The sequence below is a fragment of the Odocoileus virginianus genome, chromosome 4 (assembly GCF_023699985.2).
Source record: "Odocoileus virginianus isolate 20LAN1187 ecotype Illinois chromosome 4, Ovbor_1.2, whole genome shotgun sequence".
NCBI lineage: Eukaryota > Metazoa > Chordata > Mammalia > Artiodactyla > Cervidae > Odocoileus > Odocoileus virginianus.
Window position 1 is genome coordinate 85,884,484 of NC_069677.1, and position 19,062 is coordinate 85,903,545.

Consider the following 19,062-nt stretch of genomic DNA (forward strand, 5'->3'; position numbering starts at 1 on the left):
TGTGTGTGCACGTGTGTGTCCTTCATGGATGCATGTGTCCTCTGTGTGTGTCCTCATGGATGCAGTGACCTGTGGTGACCTTTCCCCCCGCCACTGGCATTGCCATGGTTCTGGCCGGAATCAGTCTTTACAGAGTAACTGGCGAGGATTTTGTCTCCGCGTCCGCTCAGATTTCCTTGTGCGTACGGACCCCCCTCACGTCTCCGAGGAGACCGTATTCCTCCAGCACCTGCCCTGTGCCCGCCGCACGCTCTGCCTCTCAGCCCCGTGTCCCCAGCAGCTTTGAAGATGCTGGGTTTGGAGGAAGAAGGCAGAATTGGGCTCGAGCTGACCTGGAGTGAGCGAGCCAGGCCCTCGGGCCTCAGCCACCACCGCTGGGCATGCTGCTGGCAGCCCCGCCTCCCACCCCGAGCGGCTCCGTTCAGCATCACCTGCTTCCATGCAGGGGCGGACCCCAGGATGGGGGACCTGGACCGGGTGGGCTTCCGACTGGCCGGCGCCGTGGCGGAGAGGCTCAGCCCCGACCTAAGGCTGAACTACCGTCCTTGGCGCTGTGGCCGCCCCGATGGTCGCCCTTCCCCGGTGCCTCCTGGTGCGGGAGGCCCTTGTGGGCCAGGTCAGCCCAAGCCCCGGGGAGGGCGCGTCCCGTTCTGCTCCAGCGGGTGAGGGTTCGGGAGGTGCCCCCCGGGACTTGTAGTCCCAACACTGAGTCTCCCTTGAGCACACAAGTTCTTCTCTCCCTGGTGTTGTGAAGTTTGAAGAGTATTGAGTTCTACCAGTAAAGCTTTTGTGTCTGAAGCCTCTTTGGAATTTGTAACGAGACTCTTACCTGCCACATCTTCTTTCTTCCCTCCCGGCTCTTGACTTTTGACAAGTTGGTTACTGGCTTTTGGTTTGTCTGTCAAACCTGTCATTTGTATGTGGATTAAAATATGTTTAAAAAGCAGAAAATTAACATGTTTTCCAGACATTTCACCATCTTTGTGTCTAAACGGCAGGCTTGCGTTTATTGTTGAATCCGCGTATGCATGGCGGTTAATTATTTCAGCCGTCTCTGCATCAGGTATGTTTCAGGGTTTAGACTGCTCTCTGAAGGGTGCGTTTGCCCCTCGCGTTCATTTGCCGTTCATGTGGTTTACCACGGAGCTCAGTTGCCTTGACCTTCATGATTTTCCATCACTAGCCACCCCCCCTCTACAATGTAATGATTCCCTTTAGTGAACCCATTACACGCTTCTCACCCATTATTTTTCAAACCTAGAATCCTCCAAAATTCTCCGCTCCTTTTACTGATAAAGACAGCGAATGAAGCTCGGGCTGTTCAGCACACGGCGTTTCAGCCCCAGTGGCCCATCCAAGTCCACGGAGTGGGGCAGAGGGGTGGTTGGCGTGTGGACATGAGAGAGGCATGTCTTGCAGTCAGCAAAGAATCAAGTCTGGAAACCCGGAAAGCATCACAGTAGCCCCTGAAGTTCCTAAACTGGGCGGGGGGGCAGGGAAAGGAGGTGTAGTGATGGGCGAAGTGGTTCTTACAGCCCACACGTCGTCAGTTCAGAGGAGAGGAAGCAGAGAGCCGCATGTGCGCACACGTGTAGTAGCCTGCCCCTCCGTGAGGCCGCGAAGCGTTCATTGGGATATTTCGAGAAGCGTTTTCTGGCCTAGTGTCGGACTCCCGAGTCCCGTCAGCCGTGAGCCTGGGATGGCCCCTGGTGCCATGTGCATGCACACGCCTGCACACACATGAGATCCTGACGCCCTGGGGGGCAGGAGTGGCCTCAGCACCCCGGAGGCTTCGGCTCCCTTTGGAGTCTGGTCCGCGGGACCGGCCTGAGAGCAGGTGATGGCGGTTTTCTGTTAATAACGTGAGATGATGGGCGGCAGCTTGGGGCAGGCTGGACAGCCGGTGAGGGCCCGAGAGCTCCCACCCGGGCCCCCATCGGAGCCCCGGTTCCCTGTCACATCGGCTTCCTGATCTTTCTCATGCGTGAGGCCCGCCTGGTCCTCCCTCTGCAGCCGAACCCGCCGCACAAGCTGATAGAAATGAGTTTCTGAGACTCGCCGAGCGGAGCCCAGGCCCAGGGCTCGATCCACTGGTTCTTGGCACACGTGGTTGGTTCGTGCCCCTCTCTGTGCCCCGTAAGTTCTCTCCAGGCGTGGAGAGATTCAGCCTTCAGTCCATTCTTCCTGTGCCACCAGCGTGCTGTTTGTTCAGAAAGTACCAGTGCATGCAAGCTCCAGCAGTAAGGTAAACCAGATGCAAAAGAAATGATCTTTAAGAAAATTTTAAAAGAGAAAACAAAAATGTGTCCTATTGGGTCTCTGACGGATGCAGGAGGCCAAGTGAACCGCCGCGTCCCGGGCTCTGCGGGGGCAGCTTTATGGCTGGGACCGCGCGGCGTGGATGAGAACCGACTCAGTAAGGGCGCAGCTCTGCGGGCTTGCTCTCAGCGTTGATCAGAAAGCAATACAGTGACATGCGAGTCAAGGACCTTTTTCAGCAGGAAGCTTGTCCTGAATGAAGGAGTTGGACCCGTTTCACTCCCTCCCCTCACCATGAAAACTGAAGCTGGCCTCGCTGGCTGCCTGGGATCCTGGCCCCCCGCCCCAGTTCTCAGAGGCCATGGTGACATGCCAGTCTCCCCAGCTGTCTCCTGCCTGCCCCAAGCCTGTGAGGTGGCCAGTCACTGCCGTCTTAGGGCAGGCCGGGTGCTCTCCAGCGAGGCTTGCTTTAACACGGGAAGTCCTGGCGGTTTGTCCGTATGCAGTGCCTGTCCTGTTGTTACTCCGTCTGAAGGGCACCGTTGCTGTCCCTGGTAAGTATTTAACGAGTGTTCAAGCTTGTGCCACCTGGCCGGTCTGACTCACTATGCAGCTTCATTTTTGTGGCATGAGATGAACATCCTTATAAAAATGACCGACTTCCAGAAGGAAGACATGGAGGGCCGTACCATCTGCTTGACCAGAGCCAGGGTTTTAAACTGGCTTCCTCAGCATCCCTTTATAGACGAGCGTCAGGCATTCATCAGGCGTCCTGAGGTCAGCACTAACACCGGGAGAGCAGGTCTGGGCTGTCATTTTCAGATTAATTTATGTTAGAGTATGGAGAAGGAAGTGGCAGCCCACTCCAGTGGTCTGCCTGGAGAGTCCCATGGACGGAGGAGCCTGGTGGGCTGCAGTCCATGGGGTTGCAAAGAGTCGGACACGACTGAGTGATTAACACACATACTAGAGTGTAGTTGCTTTTCAACACTGTGTTAGTACCCACTGTCAGCAGAGTGAATCAGTTATCCGTATACATGGATCCATTCTTGTTAGATTCTTTTCCCATATGGCCATTGGACTATAGAGTTCACTGTGCTATACAGTAGGTCCTTGTTAGTTATTTGTTTTATATATAGCAGTGTGGACATGTTTTCTTCTAGGAGTTTTTAAAGGAAACATTTAAAAGTTTATTTTAAGGGTTAGAGCATTTTTAAAATGTAATTTAACTCTCCCCTCACCCATATTATTAAACTACCCTAACATTTTTAAAATTGTGATTAAAATACACATAACATAGAATTTATCATCTTAACCATTTCCAAGTATATTGAGTTACTTTTTGATTCCACGACTTGCCCTTTTGGAATTTTTAATCATGTTTCCTACGTAGAGCTGTTTTAATCATGCTGGGAGTCCTGGAGAATATCAGATTGTCAGACTGGATAATGTCAGAGTGAAACAAAAGAGAAACATAGACGTTGCCTTAGGTGGAGTGAAGCGAGACACTTCCTGGTCTCTATTAATGGAGCTCAGATGTGGTTCAGACCTTTTCTTTGCAACTTACATTTTGTATTTTATTATTTTGTTCTAAGATCAGTCTGCTGAGCCTGTGAATACAATGAGGTTAAAACTATTGTAATTGTATCTTAATTATAGCTCAAGGAATACTGTAAAATAATACAGTGCCTGGGTGAAACAAATAAGGAAGTTTAATTTCCTGTCTAATCATATTTTTCCTTTCTGGTTAGCATGTTAAAAGTAATTTTGAAAACATAGCCATGTTTTCCTTCCCAATTCATCTGTTTCCCTGAGTATTTATTCTACACTTGGAGAAGAGCGGTTCACTCTGAGTAGACATTGTTTTCGTTCAGTATTCCTGTGTGAGTGTGTGTGTGTCTGTGTGTGTGTATTGTTTATTGGCCAGTCACTTTGGGTTTCTGTTTTTCTAAACAATACGACCCAAACAATGAAGCTTCCCTGGAAGTATTCCCTGAGCTTATTAGCTCACTGGAGAAGTGTCTTGCCAAAGTGAAATGCCTGGATGGAGGCTGGAAAGAGGAAGGCAGAGTCAGGGTGGGTCTCCCTGACCTGAACCGGATCCAGCCTTGGCAGCTCTTAAACAGCTCGAGAGGCAGGAGGAGGGAACTGGGTGTTTTCAAGCTCTAGCTGGTGGGACTCGGTTCTGGGGTGAGGAGGCACTATTTCTATTTTGCTAACTAAAGGGTAAGAAACTCTTAACTCTTGAGAGGCTGGACCAAGTCCCTGGGGCCCTTCAGGACTGTTAAAAAAGAGGCCCTTTGCTCTCTGGTCAGGAAAGAGTGTTCAGTTCAATCCAAGGCGTGAACGTCACTCAAGAGTTCATGGTCCTTGCAGCTCAAGACCGGTCCGGCAAGAGCAGCTGGGTGAACACAGCATTCATCTCTTTCTTGGTTTTTGGTGGTGAAATATACAGGAAGTAAAATTCACCGTTTTAACTGTTTCTGAGCATGCAGTCCAGTGACTTGCAGCGTCCTTCACTGCTATGCAGCCGTCACCACCGTTTATCCCAGAACTTTTGCCTCTTTTTGAGCTGGAAATGCCCAGTCCATTAAACTCACCTCCGTTCCCCCCCTCCCCAGCCGCTGGGCACCACCAGTTACTTTCTGTCTCTTATTAGTCGACTATACTAGACACCTCATATAGTGGTGGGATCGTATAATATCTTTGTCTTTTTGTGTCTGGCTTATTTCATGCCGTGTCTTCAAGGTTCCTCTGTGCTGTAGCACATGTCAGGATTTCCTTCCTTTCTAAGGCTGAATAATATCCCGTTGTACGTACAGACCACATCTGTTCATCCATTCATCCATTGATGGGCTCTTGGGTTGTTTCCACCTTTGGGCTATTGCAAATTGTAGTGCAGTGAACATGGGTGTGCACATAACTGTCTGAGTCCCTGCTTTCAGTTCTTCTGGGTGTGTGCCCAAAAATGGAGTTGCTTGATCAAATGGAATTAATAATTTGGTAAGGAAATCAAGTGTTTAATGCTGTGAGGAGCACAGCAACTGACCCATCTTATATTCCCAGCAGCAGTTCCCAGCACTCAGTTTTGAATCCTCCTACAACAGAGTTGCTCCGAGGACAAGGTCTCCTTCTTCAAAAGCAGCAGAAGCTGAGGGCACCAGGAGCCCACCAGGCTCCTTCCAGAGGAGCTGCAGCAGAATGCCTCCCCCCGCCCCGACTTCCCACTGAGAAGTGTCTCAGTGGGCCGGCCATGCTGGCCAGACGCTTAGCTCATGCCCCAGGGTGACAGCGCTGGCACTGGAGTTAACAGCCCACAAGCAGAGGTGCTCCTGCATCCAGGGTGTCTGGGTGACGAAAGCTGCCAGGGCTGAACCCGCACTCGGTGCTCTGAATACATAACGGCCAGAGCGAGGAATACGTCTTCAGATAACTCCTGTCCTAAGTTTTCCTTAAAGACATAGAGCCGATTCTCTCCATTCATTAGTCCTCAGTGAGATAGTGGGAAAGTCTTGTGAAAGTAGAAAATATATAGATAGATAGATGGATATTTTTTTTTAATCTATTAGGTGTGTATGTATTTGGCTGCACAGGTCTTAGTGGCATCACGTGGGATCTTCTGTCTTCATTGCAGCATCCGGGATCTCTAGTTGCAGCATCTGGGATCCAGCTCCCTATCCAAGGATTGAACCTAGGACCCCTGCACTGGGAATGCAGAGTCTTAGTCACTGGTGTGTGTGTGTGTGTGTGCATGCTCAGTCGTGTCCGACTCTGTGACTCCATGGATCATAGCCCGCCAGGCTCCTCTGTCCATGGAATTCTCCAGGCAAGAATACTGCAGTGGATAGCCATTCCCTTCTCCAGGGGATGTTCCCTACCCAGGGATTGAACCTGGGTTTCCTGCATTGCAGGCAGACTCTCTACCACTGAGCCACCTGGGAAGGTGATTTTTCCAGTAGTCATGTATGGATGTAAGAGTTGAACCATGAAGAATGCTGAGTGCTGAAGAATTGATGATTTCAAACTGTGGTGATGGAGAAGACTCCTGAGAGTCCCTTGGACAGCAAGGAGGTCAAACCAGTCAATCCTAAAGGAAATCAACACTGAGTATTCATTGGAAGGACTGATGTTGAAGCTCTAATACTTTGGTCATGTGATGGGAATAGCCAACTCATTGAAAAAGACCCTGATGCTGGTAAACATTGAGGGCAGGAGGAGAAGGGGGCAACAGAGGATGAGATGGTTGGATGGCATCATTGACTCAATAGACAGGAGTTTGAGCAAATTCCAGGAGTTAGTGAAGAACAGGAAAGCCTGGTTTGCTGCAGTCCATGGGGTCACAGAGTCAGACATGCCTGAGTAACTGAACAACAGTTCCTCAAACGTTCTTCTTAAGACATCTAACTAGTGTCCTTATTTACTTTTGTGACAATGAAGGACATTATTTGTAAGTGATTAGATTTCAGTCAATTCTTTTAAAATGCAGTGCATTTTGTCTCCATCTTTAAATCTGATACTAGCACTATGGCTCAGATCATGAACTCCTTATTGCCAAATTCAGACTTAAATTGAAGAAAGTAGGGAAAACCACTAGACCATTCAGGTATGACCTAAATCACATCCCTTATGACTATACAGTGGAAGTGAGAAATAGATTAAAAGGATTAGACTTAATAGAGTGCCTGAAGAACTATGGACAGAGGTTTGTGACATTATACAGGAGGCAGTGATCAAGACCATCCCCAAGAAAAAGAAATGCAAAAAGGCAAAATGGTTGTCTGAGGAGGCCTTACAAATAGCTGAGAAAAGAAGAAAAGTGAAAGGCAAAGGAGAAAAGGAAAGATATACCCATCTGAATGCAGAGTTCTAAAGAATAGCCAGGAGAGTTAAGACAGCCTTACCTCAGCGATCAATGCAAAGAAATAGAGGAAAACAGTAGAATGGGAAAGACTAGAGATCTCTTCAAGAAAATTAGAGATACCAAGGGAACATTTCATGCAAAGATGGGCACAATAAAGGACAGAAATGGTATGGACCTAACAGAAGCAGAAGATATTAAGAAGAGGTGGCAAGAATCACACAGAAGAACTATACAAAAAAGATCTTCATGACCAAGATAACCACAATGGTGTGATCACTCTCCTAGAGCCAGACATCCTTGAATGTGAAGTCAAGTGGGCCTTAGGAAGCATTACTATGAACAAAGCTAGTGGAGGTGATAGAATTCCAGCTGAGCTATTTCAGATCCTGAAAGATGATGCTGTGAAAGTGCTGCACTCAATATGCCAGCAAATTTGGAAAACTCAGCAGTGGCCATAGGACTGGAGAAGTTCAGTTTTCATTCCAATCCCAAAGAAAGGCAATGCCAAAGACTGCTTAAACTACGGCACAATTGCACTCATCTTACATGCTAGTAAAATAATGCTCAAAATTTTCCAAGCTAAACCACAATGAGGTACCATTACATGCCAGTCAGGATGGCTGCTATCCAAAAGTCTACAAGCAATAAATGCTGGAGAGGGTGTGGAGAAAAGGGAACCCTCTTACACTGTTGGTGGGAATGCAAACTAGTACAGCCGCTATGGAGAACAGTGTGGAGATTTCTTAAAAAACTGGAAACAGAACTGCCATATGACCCAGCAATACCACTTCTGGGCATACACACCGAGGAAACCAGATCTGAAAGAGACACGTGCACCCCAGTGTTCATCAGCACTGTTTATAATAGCCAGAACATGGAAGCAACCTAGATGCCCATCAGCAGACGAATGGATAAGGAAGCTGTGGTACATATACACCATGGAATATTACTCAGCCATTAAAAAGAATTCATTTGAATCAGTTCTAATGAGATGGATGAAACTGGAGCCCATTATACAGAGCGAAGTAAGCCAGAAAGATAAAGAACATTACAGCATACTAACACATATATATGGAATTTAGAAAGATGGTAACGATAACCCTATATGCAAAACAGAAAAAGAGACTCAGATGTATAGAACAGACTTTTGGACTCTGGGAGAAGGCGAGGGTGGGATGTTTAGAGAGAACAGCATCGAAACATGTATATTATCTAGGGTGAAACAGATCACCAGCCCAGGTTGGATGCGTGAGACAAGTGCTCGGGCCTGTTGCACTGGGAAGACCCAGAGGGATTGGGTAGAGAGGGAGGTGGGAGGGGGGATCGGGATGGGGAATACATGTAAATCCATGGCTGATTCATGTCCATGTATGACAAAATCCACTACAATATTGTAAAGTAATTAGCCTCCAACTAATAAAAACAAATGAAAAAAAAAATTTCCAAACTAGGCTTCAACAGTATGTCAACCGTCAACTTCCAGATGTTCAAGGTGGATTTAGAAAAGGCAGAGGAACCAGAGATCAGATTGCCAGCATCCATTGGATCATTGAAAAAGCAAGAGAGCTTTTTATAAGCAGGAGAACTTTCAATAATAGACCACCTGACCTGCATCCTGAGAAATGTGTATGCAGGTCAAAAAGCAACAGTTAGAACTGAATGTGAACAACAAACTGGTTCCAAATAGGGAAAGGATACGTCAAGGCTGTATATTGTCACCCTGCTTATTTAACTTGTATGCAGAGTACATCATGAGAAATGCTGGACTGGATGGAGCACAAGCTGGAATCAGGATTGCTGGGAGAAATATCAATAACCTCAGATATGCAGATGACACCACCCTTGTGGCAGAAAGCAAAGAACTAAAGAGCCTCTTGATGAAAGTGTAAGAGGAATGTGAAAAAGTTGGCTTAAAGCTTAACAGTCAGAAAACTAAGATCATGGCATCCAGTCCCATCACTTCATGGCAAATAGATGGGGAAACAATGACTGACTTTATTTTTGGGGGCTCCAAAATCACTGCAGATGGTGACTACAACTATGAAATTAAAAGATGCTTGCTCCTTGGAAGAAAAGTTATGACCAACCTAGACAGCTTATTAAAAAGCAGAGACATTACTTTGCCAACAAAGATCCGTCTAGTCAAAGCTATGGTTTTTCTAGGAGTCATGTATGGATGTGAGAGATGGACTATAAAGAAAGCTAAGTGCCGAAGAATTGATACTTTTGAACTGTGGTGTTGGAGAAGACTCTTCAGAGTCCCCTGGACAGCAAGGAGATCCAACCAGTCAATCCTAAAGGTGATCAGTCCTGAATATTCATTGGAAGGACTGATGCTGAAGCGGAAACTATAATACTGATGCGAAGAACTGACTCATTTGAAAAGACCCTGATGCTGCGATAGATCGAAGGCAGGAGAAGGGGACGACAGAGGATGAGATGGTTGGATGGCATCATCGACTCAGTGGACATGAGTGTGTGTAAACTTTGGGTGTTGGTGATGGACAGAGAGGCCTGGTGTGTGGCAGTCCGTGGGGCTGCAAAGAGTCGGACACGACTGACTGAACTGAACTGTCATAATAAGAGGAGATGCTTGTCGATTGCTTACTCTGCGGTAGACCCTGTGTGTGATATATCATGATGCTTGCAACCTTGTGAGGCCCCTTTATTCCTGTGAAACTGCAGCCCAGAAAGGTTAAGGGGTTCACCCAACAGGATGGAACTGAATTCCAGACTATGACCCTGAAGCTTGCGTACTTAAATCAGGCATTGTAATAACCTCGGTCTCATTGTTTGTGTAACCTCAGTTTTGAAGCACTTATTAAATGCCAGCCTCTGTGAGAAGTGTGTTAACAAAATCACTGTGGCCCAAGCACTATTTTAGTCCCATTATTTGTGATGAGAGTGGTACAGAGGGCAGTCTGTATCATAGCTGCTCCAAGGAGCAAGCTTGCAAATACTGTGTGACCAAATCCTGACTGTGGGCTTGATGACCCCAGTTCATGATCTCTGGGTGTCTCTGCTCTACTGCTGAACCTGTGTGCTTTCATCTCACTTGCCAATCTGATGGGTGAAAAGAACAGCACTTCACGGAAGTTTTAATTTGTGTTCTTTTTAATCAGAAAGGATGAGCACCTTCTCGTTTTTGTGAGTACTGTCTGATTCTGTCCTTTGTTCTTAGTTGCTCAGTTGTTTCTGACTCTCTGTGACCCTGTGGATTGTGGCACGCCAGGCTTCCCTGTCCCTCACCGTCTCCCGGAGTTTGCTCAAACTCATGTCTCTTGAGGCGGTGATATCTTCCAACCATCTCATTCTGTTGTCCCCTTTGTTCTTGCTGGTCTTCAAATCTGACAGCTTCCTTCATCTTCAGCGTACCTGTCACTCAGAGGCCCTGACCCCTGACTCGGGTATGATGTGTTTGCTTGGGTTAGCGTGGGCAGAGTACAGTGAACAATTTATTCCACGTGTTCTGGTAGGGTCTCAGTTCTCAGTTATGTTTCTTTAACAAAATTAAATGGAGTAACAATTTTGAAGGAGAATGCAATAGCAGCCAGCCTTGTTCATTTGGAATGAATGGCTGTGCTTCCTTGTAATTCCATTTATATGGGAAGATTTGTATCAGTCAGGAGAGGGGAGGTTATGCCATGGTAACGAACAATTCCCCAAAACAAACAGCTCTGGTTTTCACAGCATGGTTGAGTTCTGCCTCTGTGGCTCAGCGGGTGGTTTCTGCTGTCTGTAGTTTCTCAGGGGCCCAGTCTGGGAGGGGCTGCAGTTCATGGCGGGGTCTCCATGATCTTAGAAGCAGGCAAAGAATACCCATTGGGCCTTGAAGTCGGCTTCTAAAGCCTTTACCGGGAGTGACACATGATGCCACTCAGCTCATGGGCCAGGGTAGGTCATGGTGCCCACACCGGTGTTCAGAAGCGTGGAGAAATGAGATCCTGCTGATGTACAGCCCTGGGGCTGGGGGTGGACAAACACTTGCAGGTCCCAGGTGACCTCCTTAGGAGCGGCAGCCCATCTTCTGCATCTCAAGTAGCAGAGGTCCTGAGACTGTGCTGAGCAAAAGTGAGATTGAAGCTCTGCCTGACGGACGTAACAGGCGAGGCCAGAGCTGGTTCTCCTCCTCTGGGGTCGGGGAGAAGGCCCAGGACCCAAGTATCGAGAGCCCGGTGGGTCACAGACATGGTTTCCTAAGAGCCTTGTCATCAGGATCGGCCCGCTCGCACCTGCTGAGCCCAGGTGGTGCGTTCCGATCCCACCTGCCTTTCTGCGTGTCCGAAAGTTGTCAGATGCCCTCTGTCCTGTGGGCTTCCCACGGTCGTCTTCTCTTGGCCTCAACGCCTCAGTTCTCGTCTGCTGTCAGAGGACGTCGTGCCAGGTCACTGCCTCAGTTTTTGTTTTTTTTTTTAACACGAGCACATTAAAGGACACTAGTTGGCTTTCCCTTTAAGTCACCCAGCTGTTACAAATAGTATTTTAGGGTGTTTCTTGATTTTCTCGAGATGATGTGTTTTTTTTTTTTCTTTAGAAGTAGTTTTATTGATTTTGAGAGTTCAGTTTACTCTATGCTTCTGGTGGAAAATGTCACTTTCCTTCTTTTCCCTTGACCTCCTGCATAGCCTCAGTGTGTGTGTTAGAGTTGAGATCATTTTCCTTGCTTCTGGAAAGCAAGCTGTCACGGGCCTGAGACCACACGGCTCTGACACACGTCGGGCGATGTTCCTGTGAGCTGTCTGCCTTGGGAGGGGTCACTGTGCAGGGAGAGGTTTCGAGAACAGCGGAGAAGAAGGCAGATCCGGCCCCACACAGCTCACATAGCTCGGCCCGGGAGCAGATGGTGCTTCGCTCCACACTGCCCATCAGCGACACGTGGAACCCGACGGAGCACAGCGCCATGGGCACCCTGCCCTGGGGTGGGGGGGCGCTCCTGCCTCCCTGAGTAGGTGCTAAGCTGAGTCCAGTGAGGAGAACATTCATGCAGAGCTGCTGGGGGTCGGCGGGGGGCAGGCAGGGTCCGCCGTGGACCTGTGTTGTTAGAAAGTTTGAAGCCAAAGCATTGAGAGATGGGGCTGGTGAATCGGGCTGCAGTCCGCCGTGGAGGCCTTCTTGAGCGACTTTGTAAGAAGCGTAGACTTCACCCTGTCAGCTTTCAGTAAATATTTGTGTGAGTCATGTGGATTGTTCCACGGGAAGGGCAGACATTTGGTGTATAAGACTGAGTCAGGAGGACCCAGCCAGCGCTCTCGGAGCGGCCACTCGATGCTGTGAGGAACAGCATGGCCCTGTTAGGAGGAAGTCCACCCACCGTATTTCTCAGGTGCAGTGAACACCCAGGGACGCCCTAGCACAGACCAGGTCCACAGTCCTGGCTTCCCAGCTGGCGCTAGTGGTAAAGAACCTGCCTGCCAGTATAGAAGCCGCAAGAGACAGGAGTTCGAGCCCTGGGTGGGGAAGATCCCCTGGAGGAGGGCGTGGTAACCCACTCCAGTATTCTCGCCTGGAGAGTCCCATGGACAGAGGAGCCTGGCAGGGTACCGTCTATGAAGCTGCAAAGAGCTGGACACAATTGGGCGACTTAGCACACACATAGGCCCGTGTCCTGCTGGAGGAGGCCCGCTCGGGGTGGGGGTGGGGACTGTCATCCCACACCAGCAGGGATCTGACTTCCTCCTGTGGAACTTACTGGCGAAGACGCCGGGAGTCCTGGCCTAGAAGCACATGGCTCCCCATCTCTGCTGAGCGCCCCCCCGACCCACACTCAGAACACCTGGCCGTGAAGCGCAGTTGGGAGGTTGATGGGAAATGCAGGCCTTCGGCGGCTCACACACAGGGCTCTTCTCGGGGACGGGGAGTTCTGTGTTCTGCCTGGTCTCGGGTGTAGACTCGAGGCTTCCGCAGACAGAAGCATGCGGCTTCACAGGAAGCTGGCCTAATGGAGACAGAGGCCGTTTGAAGGGAACGCATGTACAGCGTGCTCAGTCGTGTCTGTCTCTGCGACCCCATGACTGAAGCCCACCAGGCTCCTCTGTCCATGGGATTTTCTAGGCAAGAGTGCTGGAGTGGGTCGCCATTTCCTTCTCTGTTGAAGGGACACAGGGTCTCCCCCAGTCCTGAATCCATGCCCTGCGTCCCCTCCAGCAATGCCAGGGACTCCCCCAGCCCCGTCTCCCCGGACACTGGCTCGCAGCCCTGGACCCTGAGCCCTCCAGAGTATCCGTGTGTCTTCCTGTCCGCTCACATCCTGCCTCTTACACCCGTGCCACGGCCTGCTGGGTTCTTCCCGGCCCCAGTGGCTGCGTGCGCCTCTGTCCACGTCACCACCTTCTTCCTCACCTGCCTCTCCTCTTGTTTTCCAGGCTCTGCAGAGTAACCTGAGATACTCCCTGTTGCCCAGGCGGCTAGTCATCAGCAAGAGATTAGCCCAGTGCTTGCATCCTGCCTTGCCCAGTGGCGTGCACTTAAAAGCCCTAGAAACCTATGAGATCATCTTTAAGATCGTGGGGACCAAATGGCTGGCCAAGGATTTGTTCCTGTACAGGTAATGCTAGCTTCACCCACCACTTCCCTCTTCTATTCCCCAAGGAATCCACGTTTCGGTTCGCCAGAGCAGGAAAGGATGCACAAAGGGAAACACGAAGGGATGCGTCCGTTCGCCACGAAGCCGTCCGTCAGGAGGTTCCCCCAGCGCCCGCCCTCCAGAGTCCGTCCTCCCTGCCTTTTCCCCCTGAGCTGAGACGCCCTGTGTGCACACTGCCTGTGGCCTGCCCCGGGCCCGCCCTGCCTGGTGACCGTCCCGGGACAGCTGGGCACCTCCGTCACCAGCGTAGACAGCCGGCTGGTTGGCTGGCCGCTCTTGGAACCCCCTGGGGCTGGCCGATCCCTCGGAGCTTCTGAGCAGCCTCTCATTTTCCCTCCTCTCCCTTTTTTTTCTCTGTCCCCAAAGCTGCGGGCTGTTCCCACTTCTGGCGCACGCAGCCATGTCGGTGAGACCCGTGCTGCTCAGCCTATATGAGAAGTACTTCCTCCCGCTGCAGAAGCTGCTGCTGCCGAGCCTCCAGGCCTTCGTCGTCGGCCTGCTGCCCGGCCTGGAGGAGGGCTCGGAGATCTGTGACAGGTGGGTGTCGGCCAGAGCCCTTGGCCCCCCGCCCCCCGGCATGGGGGGTGCCCGCTTGCGTTTCATTCCCTTGCTTTGTGAGAAATGGGGGAGACATGCGGAGAAGACCTCGGAAGCAGGGTAGGTGCAGAAGTCAGGCCAACGTTCACGTTTCTGTGGCGTCTCTGCCTGACGAAGTACCGCGTGCCCCTTCGAATTTTACCACGTTTCCAGGTGGGGGTCAGGAGGTAAGAGAGTTCCCCAGAGTCTCTCGGTCTGTGGGCGGCAGGAGATAGGGTTCTGCCTCTTAACGTGTCAGGTTCTGAAGTTTTGCTCCCTTCTTCTGTATACTCGTGAACGTGAAAGCGTTCGTCGCTCAGTCATGTCCAACTCTTCGAGAACTTACGGACTGGAGCCTGGCCGGCTCCTCTGTCCATGGGGATTCTCCAGGCCAAGAATACCTGGAGGGGTTTGCCATGCTCTCCTCCAAGGGGATCTTCCCGATCCAGGGATCCAACCCAGGTCTCCAGCATTGCAGGCAGATTCTTTACTGTCTGAGCCACCGGTGAAGCCCATTGTTTACTAGGCTGCTTCCAAATGAAAAAGCAAGGCTGGGTTTCATTGATGGGTAGGGCTCAGCTTGACGAGTTTCAAGCACCTTGGAGAAATTTGGCAAGCTCACAGGCATAGAAGTTCATGCAATGGTGTCTGTTTGTTTTTCTTTCTTTTAATTGGAGGCTAATTACAATATTGTGGTGGGTTTTGGTCACTGCTTAGGATGGTAAAGAATCCGCCGGCCATGTGGGAGACCTGGGTTCAATCCCTGGGTTGGGAAGATCCCCTGGAGAAGGCAACGGCTACCCACTCCAGTATTCTGGTCTGGAGAATTCCATGGACTGTATAATTCATGGGGTTGCAAAGAGATGGACACGGCTGAGTGTCTTTCACTTGGAATGGGAGAGAGGATTTATCCATTCAGACCATGGCATGTACACGGAGAATCGTTTCTGGAGAATCGTAGTGTGAAAACTCAACTTCCAGGGTGTGAACTGTTCTGAGTGATGCCCCAGTGATGAGCCTCTCTTCACAGGACCCATTTCCAGAGCCCACATGCAGCTGGCCAGGAGGTCCAGAAACCTGCATGCTTGCACAAGTTTCCACGTGATGACCCAAAGCCCTTCCCCACACCAGAGGTCCCAGCCATTCCACCTTTGCCTTATAGTGTCAGCTGTGGCTGGAGGGTCGGGGGCATGGAGTGGAAGCAGGGAATCCATCCAAGGCCCACTCAGAGTGCTCCCCTCAAGGAAACCAGATAATCAGAATGTTTGCAGGATGGTGGCTGGTGACCCAGGGTGCGTTAAAGTCGCGAGCATCCATCCTCGCGTTTGATATGCACTTGGCCTGTTTCAGGTTTCCACTCAGAACGGGTGGTGGGTCTCCACCTCCCCATGGGGAATCCACCTCGGTGATCTGCCGAGTCACTAGCATCCACTTTCTTCGGAGGCAGGGTCCGTCTCGTTGCTGTTTTAAACCCAGCACCATGGCCTGCAAGGCCGGGTGGGCGTGTGAGTTCAGGAAGAATCAGGGTCATGCAGAGTTAACAAGCCAACCTTTGCCCAACTCTGCTCTTCACTCCTAGCCCCAGGCTCTTTCTAGAAGTTCTGGTCCATTCATGTTTTCCTAACAGATGTTTGCTGTAAATGCTTCCCTCCACCGCCCGCCATCATCTAAAGATGAGCACTTCAGCTCCCACAGTGTAAGGCAATTTTTTTTTTTAATCTGTAAGAATGAATCACACCAGAAACCTGTCAGTAGTCAGGGTGTTGTCATATATTCTCCCGGCTGATCAATGAATGTTCATTTAAACAGTTGCGCTCCAGCCGATGAGCACGAGTGTTTTCTCCTAATATTATGATTTCTCAGCGTTCAGCCTCTAGCTGAGTAAAGCCCCGTGAGTCACGGGTTACACGCGGCTGTGACGCAAAGCCCGATCCGGCGTCTGCAGCGCTCAGGAGTCTGAGTGACCGGCCTTCCGAGGTGGAGGCTGAGGCAGGGTTGTGTGGTCTGTGGGCGCGGGCGTGTGGGCCCAGCGATCAGGTGGCTACATGTATCCAGATCAGTTAGAGAGGGTTCCTTCCTAACCTGCTCAGGAATTGAGTCAGACACCCCACCCCCAGGAGATGCTCTGCAGAGGGTCTGGGGGCGGGGCAGTCACGATGTCCGAGCTGGTGGAAGATGCTGAGGGGTGGGTGAGTGAGCGTGTCGGCGCTGCTGAGTCATGGGTTTCGTGGAGGCGGGGACAGTTTCTGGTCCATGTTTGTCAGTGAACCATAAGGCAATGGAGATTTTGGCCGGCGTTTGGACTTGTTACTCACCCTGGCTTTCTAATAACCCTTTGATGTCCACAAACCATTCCCACCCAGAATCCCTTTTGTAAAGTGCACACGAGGTGCCCGCGTGGCTTGCTGTGGGTTGCTATACGAGGAAGACAGGATTCGTGGTTGGAAGGCAGGCAAAACCCGGCTCCCCAGACATGACCCTTGAACTCGATAGCTCTCAGCCTAGGGTGGCGCTGGCCCCGGGGGACACTTGGTGACACCTGAGTACAGTTTTTGGGTGTTACAGCGGGGTGGGGCGGGCGCTCCTGGCATCTCGCAGGTAGAGGTGAAGGGTGTGCCTGAACGTCCCAGGATGCACACGATTGCCCCCACCGCAAAGGAGGGCCCAGCCCAGGGGTCCACGTGGTACACGGTGAGAAACCCTGATTTAAATGGCAGTGGGCAAGTCTTCATTGGCCTCTCTTCTGGCCAAGGCCCGCACCATGCTGATGAAGCCCTACTGGTCCCAGAGTTTTCTCCCCCTTGTTGTTCAGTCGCTAAGTTGCGTCCAACTGTTTGCAACTCCAGCCCCACGGACTGCGGCACACCAGGCCTCCCTCTCCCTCACTATCTCCCAGAGTTGGCCTGGGTTTACATCCGTTGAATCGGTGATGCCATCCAACCATCTCATCCTCTGCCGCCCTCTTCTCCTTTGACTTTCAATCCTTCCCAGCATCAGCGTCTTTTCCAGTGAGTCAGGTGTGCGCCTCAGGTGGCCAAAGTGTTGCAGCATCAACATCCGCGTCAGTCCCTCCAATGAGTATTCAGGGTTGATTTCCCCCTTCTCTGGTGTATGCCTGATGTGGTGTTGCAGGGTGCTGTTGTTATTGCCCTGCTGGTTCAGATGGTCACGCCCCAGGCTATTTGGTGTCATGACAGTTTAGCTTTCATGAGGGTCCATTCAGAAGTGACCACAGGGCCAGAGTCAGGAAGTGCCCAGGGCCCGCGGCACACAGCCCGACTTCCTCACTGGCTGTCGGTTGAGTAGAAGAGAGAGTGTCAATGTCGTAGGAATGAGCTTGCGTTCACAGAGGACAAAAGCAGCAGCTAAAGTGACTGAGGAAGGGGTTGGTGTGTTTGTTTCGTTTTATTAACCGTTGATTTTAAATAGAAAAGATTTCCATTCTGGATGCTAAACCGTGCACACTTATTTTGGAACTTCACAGTTAAGGTGATATGAGTAATTGTTTAGTAGACAGTTAATTAGCCTTTTTTTTTCTTTCCCTGATAGCTCAGTTGGTAAAGAATCTGCCTGCAACACAGGAGACCGTGGTTCGATTCCTGGGTCAGGAAGATCCGCTGGAGAAGGGATAGGCTACCCACTCCAGTATTCTTGTGCTTCCCTTGGGGCTCATCTGGTAAAGAATCTGCCTGCAATGTGGGAGACCTGGGTCTGATCCCTGGTTGGGAAGATCCCCTGGAGAAGGAAAGGACTACCCACTCCAGTATTCTGGCCTGGAGAATTCCATGGACTATACAGTCCATGGGGTCGCAAAGAGTCGGACACGTCTGAGCAACGTTGACTTTGGCTTTTGACCCCAGTTATCCTGCTGTTTACTTTGCTCGCCATAGCAGTCTTGTTGTTTAGTTGCTCAGTCGTGTCCAGCACTTCTGTGACCCAATGGACTGTAGCCCTCTAGGCTCCTGCCCATGGGATTCTCCCGGCAAGAATACTGGAGTGGGCTGCCATTCCCTTCTCCAGGGGACCTCCCCGACCCAGGGATCAAATCTGCCTCTCCTGCGTGGGCAGGCGGGTTCCTTACCACTAGCACCACCTAGGAAACCCCCCACGGCAGAGTCCTTTCGTAATTGCTTGTTTTTCTGACCTGTAACATCATTTCAGTTTTTAATATCCATTCACTTTTAAGGTAAAATTTTTATTTTTATATTAAGCTGCTTATTTAATGTGAAAGCCACTCAGTCTTGTCTGACTCTTTGCGAACCCATGGACTGTACAGTCCATGGAATACTCCAGGCCAGAATACTGGAGTGGGTAGCCTTTCCCTTCTCCAGGGGATCTTCCCGACCCAGGGATCAAACCCAGGTCTCTTGCACTGCAGGTGGGTTCTTTACCAGCTGAGCCACAAGGGAAGCCCCTTTCTTTAAGAAAACTAGGCAGTGTTCTCTGAATTTTGAAGAAGGGATAGCGTAAGTGGCATTCCCCTGGCTCTCGGATGGTGGAACCCCCTCTGCCATAGCCAGTGTTCCATGGAACATGCTTTGGGGATACGCTTTTGTAAGCAAGGGGCAGGAGACAGCAGTGTCCACGCTGTAGTGTTTGTGATGGGTTTTAGCTTGGCGTTGGTCTTGTGTGATAGGGACGCTGGAGAGGGGAGCTCTCCGGGGGCTTCCTGGATTAATCTGCTGCTCTGGGAATCCCTTCCTAGCTCTGGACCGTCCTGTCTGTCCGCTGTGTCCACACTGACACGTCTGCCCCACTCACCGTAACTGCAGCTGCTGAACAG

General features: G+C 50.7%; 1 protein-coding gene across 3 annotated transcripts in view; it reads left to right on the forward strand.

Annotated features, from left to right (window-relative positions):
• The window catches only part of DOP1B (DOP1 leucine zipper like protein B), a 125,372-nt gene that overhangs the window by 22,792 nt on the left and 83,518 nt on the right, over nucleotides 1–19,062 (forward strand). For all 3 annotated transcript variants that reach the window (XR_011487420.1, XM_070466955.1, XM_070466956.1), the window contains exons 3-4: nucleotides 13,483–13,664; nucleotides 14,070–14,240. Coding sequence is in view for 2 of the 3 variants with exons in the window: in XM_070466955.1 (XP_070323056.1) it covers nucleotides 13,483–13,664; nucleotides 14,070–14,240 (353 nt within the window). In the remaining variant the exon portion in view is untranslated. The remainder of the gene's footprint in view (nucleotides 1–13,482; nucleotides 13,665–14,069; nucleotides 14,241–19,062) is intronic.